This window comes from Triticum aestivum, chromosome 3A (genome assembly GCF_018294505.1).
Source record: "Triticum aestivum cultivar Chinese Spring chromosome 3A, IWGSC CS RefSeq v2.1, whole genome shotgun sequence".
Classification (NCBI taxonomy): Eukaryota; Viridiplantae; Streptophyta; class Magnoliopsida; order Poales; family Poaceae; genus Triticum; species Triticum aestivum.
In genome coordinates, this window is record NC_057800.1 from 8,911,070 (window position 1) to 8,919,004 (window position 7,935).

The 7,935-nt window shown below is 44.7% G+C and overlaps 2 protein-coding genes across 2 annotated transcripts; both read left to right on the forward strand.

Annotated features, from left to right (window-relative positions):
- Nucleotides 1–545: 545 nt before the first annotated feature.
- On the forward strand, nt 546–7,349 carry LOC123059784 (uncharacterized). Its single transcript, XM_044482270.1, has 2 exons — nt 546–802; nt 6,671–7,349. The coding sequence occupies exons 1-2, from the start codon at nt 565–567 to the stop codon at nt 7,195–7,197; spliced, it is 765 nt and encodes a 254-aa protein (XP_044338205.1). The 5' UTR covers nt 546–564; the 3' UTR covers nt 7,198–7,349.
- LOC123059783 (disease resistance protein RPM1-like) lies at nt 2,301–5,386 on the forward strand. The gene has a single exon (XM_044482269.1). The coding sequence runs from the start codon at nt 2,557–2,559 to the stop codon at nt 5,287–5,289; it is 2,733 nt and encodes a 910-aa protein (XP_044338204.1). The 5' UTR covers nt 2,301–2,556; the 3' UTR covers nt 5,290–5,386.
- Nucleotides 7,350–7,935: the final 586 nt, after the last annotated feature.

Here is a 7,935-nt window from a genome sequence, read left to right on the forward strand (position 1 = left end):
GCTAACATTGCCATGATCTCACAAGAAGATATCAGAGTTCAAGTTGTCTCTTTAATTTGGATCCTTTCGATCTACGTTATTTTTCATCGGTGATGGTTGCTGTTCTGGGATGTTGGTCCTATGGGGTCTTAGCACGACGACTTCCCAACTGTCTACTATAACAATTTGTGCCCGATTCCGGAGAGGGGTGATGACGGCGACGCGCCTTTGGCTCGCTTCGGTGCTTGTAGTCTTTCCTAGATGGTCAACGGATTTGTATGTAATTTTTATTTCTGGTGTTCGTTGTACTGTCATGATTGAAAATGAATCGATTGGAATTTGAAAGTTTTCCCGCAAAAAAAAAAGTTGTAGCTGCATGGCTACACCCATGTTCTTCTCCACAAGATCAATATGGAGTTAAATTTTTTATTTAGAAAATCTGGTTTCTGTTTTTTTAGATCCTGTCGGATTTCTGTTTTTTTTTTCTTTTTTGAGCAACTGTGGGATTTCTGTTGAGAGGGAAGAAGTGTGGACCACAAAAATGTCGATTCAACAAGGTGAAAGATTAGCAAGACATGTGGGCTTATGGGCCCTGGGCGGTTGAAAGAAAGCGTTATGGCCTTTCCTCCCCCAAATCCGAATGGGCTCGCCGGCGGCGAGCTCGGCCACTCCGGCTCCGGCGACCGAGCCTCCCCTCCCCATCTCTCTCCAGCATACATAGTCTCCGTGCCCCCCAGCCCCTCCCCTCTCCTTTCCACCACCGGACGGCAAAGGCGCGCGCTCGGCGGCGCACCGTCGGTCAGTCGCCAGACTCCTTCCACCGGTAATTGCCAAATTGTTTACTTTTATTATTGCCCCATCTTACGCGCGATTACCATCCTTGTCTTAATTTTGAGGTCTAGAATTTCTTCGTCTTAAATTTGAGGATACCAAAGCAGAGAGTAAGGTTTGGGATCTGAAACTGCAGATTAGTTCCTGCCGACAGATGGTTCTTGGTAGATGTAATCTTAGTTAGTGCCTGCCCCCAAGATGGAGTAGTAAAGTAGACCTAGCTTAGCAGATCTCAAGGAAAGTATTACACTACAATTACCACTAACTAATTGTTGTAGCATGTTAATCCATGGCACAGGCTTGTGTTTATCGTCGTCCCTTAAGAAAAGATCTCGGTTAGATACAAAAATTATTTACGCGGTTTGACACTATAGTTAACTAAAGCTACAAATTCGGCCAAGCCGTGCTGATCTCGGTCTCAATCACATCCACGGCAATCCATTCTAAATTCTTCACATGGACATATATGTTGGCCAAAAGTACGTATATACTTGAGGGGAGGACGGACACTGTCATGCTAATTAATTTGCATTTTGGTGGTTGTATGCATCTTGAGATTCACAGGGTGATAAAATAGTATGTTATCATCGGGAAGGAGATATGTATTCCTCAGCCTTGATCAGAGCTATCTTTTGACGCGTGGATCTGACAATAATACTTTGTGCTTACAAAAGGTCCTACTTAACAAGGGCTAGTTGAGCTGACGGATCATGACCATCGGGGCAGGAACTTCCGTTCAGATCCAAATCTAGCCAATGCCACTTCATAAACTATTCAGTGGTAACAAAGAGTAAAAAGAGTAAGCAAGCTTAACAACCTGACAGCTAGCCCACGTTCAGTAATTAGTTAATTAGCTCTGTCCAGTGCAGCTGTCAGCAAGTTTTGTTACGTTTAAGTTTTAGATAATGACAAGATGGCATGGGATCACTGCAATGTGTTATACACATGCACCCCAGAACGCTGTGATATATTTGCTCAACCCAATATTAAGATGAGAACTGAAGATTAAGCAATTAGGTAGTTTCCCTTCCGTTCATATCCAACAGAAGCCCCGTCTTCCTCTTCACCAGGATTGAGTTGCTCTATCCCGAGCTGAATGAGCAGGACATCCAGCCATCTCAAACGTTGGTTCTCACCAGCATTAATTGGGGTGGATGGCTCACGCGGCTTTTCAAAACCTATTAGGTTGTAGTCTGGCTTGCAGAAGATTGGTCATGTGCAGTTTCTTTACTCAAGCCTTGGATAAAAATTGAGATGCAAAAGATGAAGCTATAGGCAAGGATTTCAATGTAGTTTGATGAAATTTTCAGTTTTGTCAGCTATTTTCATTTTTGTGTGTGTTCTGGTTTCTTCGATATAGCATATTCTTTTAGTTAATGAATAAAGTCAGATCATTCCGAAACAAATAAAAAAGAGAGGATAGGGACGCTGGTGGTGGTGGTTGGGGGAGGTGCATTTGGCCAGAAAGTCGTCAGTTGGTGGGACGCACGTACTGTTAAACTCATTTAGTTCAGAAAATTAGTGTACCCTTGCAGCTCTTGATTCTTTTTCATGAGTAGCATATAGAATGTCAACTTGGTTGAGCACATTGATTATAACTTGGTTTAGACTTAAGAGACCTCTGAGGATTTTTCACCACATGACCACCTAAACACTCAGAGAAACAGGGCAACCAAGAATACACGTGCATACACCAGATCCATTTGAAACTCTGCTCGAGTTCTCGGACGTGATCCCAGATCCACCATGGCAGAGGGTGTTGTAGCGTTGCTGATTGCCAAGCTTGGTTTTGCCTTGGCAAAAGAGGCAGCAACCTTTGGTGCATCGCTGCTATGCAAGGAAGCATCTGCACTCAAGGGTCTCTTCGGCGAGATCCGTGAGGCCAAGGAGGAGCTGGAGAGCATGCAGGCCTATCTCCAGGGGGCGGAGCGGTTCAAGGACACCGATGAGACCACCGGCATCTTCGTCAACAAGGTTAGGGGCTTCGCCTTCGAGATCGAGGATGTGGTCGACGAGTTCACCTACAAGCTGGAAGACACCCATGGGGGATTCGCGACCAAGATGAAGAAGAGGGTCAAGCACATCAAGGCATGGCGCCGTCTGACACTCAAGCTCCAAGATATTAAGGGCAGGCTTCAGGGTGCAGATAGGAGAAAGGTCCGCTACGACATGAGAGGGATTGATAGAGGGGGCTGCAACAATGTTCAGTCAAGATCTGCTGACCATTCTCTGAATCCTCCTAGGGAAGAGGATCTTGTGGGTATTGAGGAGAACAAGGACAAGCTGATGCACTGGCTGGTGGGTGATTTGGAGGAGCAGGGGAGCAAAATTGCAACTATTTGGGGAATGGGAGGTGTGGGTAAGACCACTTTGGTTCATCATGTGTACAAGGCCGTGAAGATGGACTTTGCTAAATATGCGTGGATAACAGTATCAAGTAGCTACCAAGTTGAAGACTTGTTGAGACAGATAGCAACTGAACTCGGTGTCGCAATTGGCCTCGCGGACGCAAACAGGAACCTGGTTGAGGTAATCCATAATCATCTGCAAGGTTCAGAATATCTCATAGTTCTGGATGATGTTTGGCATTTGGATGTTTGGTTTAAGGTAAGGAATGCATTTCCTACAGAAAGCACTAGTCGATTTGTCATCACCACTAGAATCCAGGAGGTGGCATTGCTGGCAACAAAAAACTGTACAATCAAATTGGAACCATTAGAAAGACATCATGCATGGCAGTTATTTTGCAATGAAGCCTTTTGGAACAATGAGAAAAAAACATGCCCAGATGAACTAGAAATTTTAGCTCAAATGTTTCTGGATAAGTGTGGTGGCTTGCCCATTGCTATTGCTTGTGTAGGCCGCTTGTTGTCATGCAGGCATCCAACATACTCTGAATGGAAAAGTTTATACAAGGAGTTAGAGTTGCAGCTCAGTAATAATGTGATCCTCGATGTTAATGCTGTTCTGAAAGTCAGCTTGGAGGACCTTCCAACTGATCTGAAGAACTGTTTTCTGTACTGCACAATGTTTCCAGAGGATTATCTGTTCCAAAGAAGACAGGTAATGAGGCATTGGATAGAATCTGGATTCATTAAAGAAGCAGGGAACAAAACATTGGATGAAGTGGCAGAGGGTTACCTGAACAAACTTGTAAACAGAAGCCTACTGCAGGTAGTCGAGCGGAACCGGGCTGGCCAAGTTTATAGGTGCCGAATGCATGACATTCTCCGTGTTTTAGCTCTCACTAAATCAGAAGAGGAATCCTTTTGTCATGTTTACAATGGCTTAACGCCTTTTTCGACCAAGAAGACGCGTCGTCTGTCAATTCAGAGTACAAACGTGGAACAATTGGCCCCGTTGCTGTGTGCAACAAGTCTCCGCTCTCTGCATGTTTTTGAGAGTCATCTGAGAATTGATTCTCTAGAGGCTTTCCTCAAACCTTTCAACTTACTGTCAACATTGGATCTGCAGGGAGTTCAAATCAAGAGACTACCCAAGATTGTCTTCAACTTGTTTAATCTCCGCTTTCTAGGTCTTCGAGATACTCATATTGAGTATCTCCCAAAAGAAATAGGAAGGTTACAGAACCTGGAAGTCCTTGATGCTTACAATTCTATGCTATCGGCGCTTCCAGTGCAAGTAGCCACACTTCGGAAATTGAAATACCTGTATGTGGTTACTATTCCAGCTGGAGCTGACGAGAGAGTTCTTACTTTTGAAGGGATCCAGGTGCCTAAGGGTATCGGCAATTTGACCGACTTGCTGGCCCTGCAACTTATCGAAGCTAGCAGTGAGGTTCTGTTTCAGCTAGGATATTTGACCAAGATGAGAAGTTTTTCTATCACTAAAGTTAGGAGTGGCCATTGGGCAGATTTGTGTGGGGCCATCGCGAAAATGGTTCATCTTGTTCATGTAACAATCCATTCACTTGATCAAAGGGAAGTTCTGCAGCTGGAATCACTATGCTTACCACCAACAGTTTTGGAAGTTGTAATATATACGCAGCTGGACCAAAGAGTTCTACCTCAGTTCGTCTCATCCAGTTCAAAACTCATTAACCTCACTGGTTTACATTTGGGTTGGTCCAAATTAGATGAAAACTCTTTTGCGTGCCTCTTGGGTTTGCATGGCTTAGTTACACTTGTCCTTAATAAGGCTTATGATGGAAAGGAGCTGAACTTTCCTGCAACATCACTTCCAAAACTCAAATATTTACGGATATGGGATGCTCCAAATCTCAGCAGAGTTACAATTAAACAACGTGCGATGCAAAATATTGTTCAACTAATTCTCAGTGACTGTCCAGAATTGAAACATCTTCCTCATGGCATCGAGCATCTTAGTACCCTCGAGTACCTGAAGCTGTGCGATATTTCCGAAGAGCTGACACGGAAGCTTCAGCTAAATGAGGAATCAAAGGAATGCAATGAAGATTGGATGAAAATTAGCCATGTGAGATGGGTTGACTTTAATTAGGTGTAGTGAGTGCAGGCAGGGGTTTCTAGTTGGAGATGCAACGTTTGTAGTGTGCTATACCTTTTCCAGTTTGAAATGGTGAAGCACTTCTCCTTTATTAGTGTTTTGATCTTTGTTGGTGATGCAGTCTGCACTTCTCCTGCTCTGCAGTCTGCACTCTGTTCTCCCCTCACTCAGTTCTATGAGTAGCTCATCTCCGTGTGCATGCACCACCACCACATCGCCGGCCATCCTGTGCACCCCTGGCCGAGTTGGCACTACCACTGTGTTCCTAGAAGTCTCTATCGAGGACTTTTATCTTTGTTACTCCCACCATCCCAAAATAAGTGTCCCACTTTAGTACAAAGTTGTATTAAGATCGAGACACTTATTTTGGGACGGAGGAAGCATTATTTAAGATACAAACTGTTAGAATAAATTCGAGGCATACCGTCGATCATCCGAGGACCAAGCAATCACACGAGCACGACACCGAGATTTGTTAACGAGGTTCACCGATATGGCTACATCCCCGGGGCTTGACTATGAGCGCTTCTCCCCGTGACACCGCTACAATACCGCACTCGGTCGCCCTGGACGCTGGCACATGCCGCCGGCTTCCCCTGCGTTCCGGTGCTATTATGTTGGCATAGGTTACATCGTGTGTCTAGCCCCGCTATATATGAGAGGCCTAGGATACTAGGACACGACTCCATATCTTATATAAACATAATACAATTACAAGTCTAATTGTAACCTACCTTGTACATATATTCGACGCAACTCCAACACAAACTCGGTGACTGTAGTTTTTCTGCTTGCTTCGGACGTTGTATTCATTGGGCATCCTCATTACCAAGTTGTTGGTGCTACAGGAGCATTAAGAGAATCCAGATGAGCAGAAGAAGACCTGAGGAATTGTGACAGTGATCCTTGGACACGCAACATATACTAGTCATATGCAGTATCTCAACTGCTTACATCGTCGAGTAGCAACATTAGAAGGGTTATGCTTAACCATGGCTAAGATTATAGTACATCATTGCTAGCTTAATTACCACTTGGGCTTACGTATGTAGTTTGAGTAGGCGTCACTCTGTGCGTGAAACTCAACTATGTTGCTCCTCCTTGAATCTTGCCTGGTCCAGTGCTAATATATTGCTACTGTTTTGGACTGCATGATTTTTTTTTGTGAGGATTTGGAATGAATGATTTGACTTGTGGAATTTTCTCGAGGAGGTGTCTTATATTCTTGTTGACTGGTTTTGAATTAGAAAGACACAAGTGAAGCCATGCTAACATGTTAGGCTATTGCAAGAACGCATTGGTGATTTGTTTTTTGAACATGAGACACATTGATGATTTGGCACAATATATAACATGTTACGGTTTTCCTCTGCAGGCTATCGAAAGGGTTGTCTCTGCGGTGGCGCATGCTGGTGGGCGGCGAGCTGGCTGGTTGGCTCCGATCCGGTTGGGCGGTGGGGTTTGGAGTTGGGAGAAATCCTTGCCGGGTCTTTCGGCTACGATGCGGTGACGCCTGCGGGTGCCACCATTCCTCCCTGGAGGGTGTCGGTGGTCTTCATTCCCCTCTATCCTCCGCGTGCCGCGGGAAACCCTAGGACACGTCCGGGCAGCAGCGTCGTCGGCGTTGCATTCCTTCCTGGGGGTGCTGCTTGGTACGCGGAGGATCGGAGCCTAGGATCGTGGTGGGTAGATTTCGGAGGGCGCAGCGGTACTGGGTCATCCGCGCTTTGTCGAGCTGCAGGTGTTGGCCTTGTTTCTTCTTCTTTTTCTTTGGCTTGTTGTGTTGCTCGCCCCAGCGTTTGCTCTGTGCTCGGTGTTGGTGCTTTGGAATACAAAGCGGGGGGAAACCCTTTTTCGGTAAAGGGTTGGGCTTTGGTTTCCGCATGGGCTATATATCGTTAGGTGTCCCTGATTGGAGGTTGGTTTCCGACTCACTTTACCCTTCAGTTTGAAGAAATACTTGTGTGAATGTCAGGTGTAATTTGGTTTCCCACTATTGGTTAAGGAATGCTAATAATGAAATAACTGATAGAGCTGCTAATGGATTTCATGTCCTTCTTGATCTCCATTCTCATTGGACGTTTTGACTTAGTAGCTATGTGATTTTTCACTTTGATCCACGTACTTCATTTCTTCTTTCACTACTTCCTTTCGTCTATCTTCTTCGGGCTCTGTATTGGGAACCATTCTTTTCCCGGTTCCCGTTAGAATAGAGGTGTAATTTGGTTTTCCAGTTACAGTGCATTATCAGATTCAATCATTTCGTCCGTAAGCCGTGACCTCCTATTTGCATACTTCAAGCCATCCTTCGCAGCGACCTTATAGCATAGATTGAAGGGAAGAGCATCGTGTGCATTGCTCGCGGTAGGGCGGAGGTTTTAACCAACTTTTCAAAAAGGAAAATGTCTATGATTTAAAATTCAATGGATGCATGCATACACTAGCCCATGATTAATGTAAAAAAATTAGGAAATGTGAGACAATCATCATTAGTACTCCTATATATCTGAATTTCTCATTTACGAAAAAAGTGAGCCTCTTAATTAAACCGGAATGAAGTGAGTAGCACGAGTGCGCAAACATCAACATTTATTGTACATCAATAAAAAGAGCCGTCACTGGATCAGCTCATCGACCGAA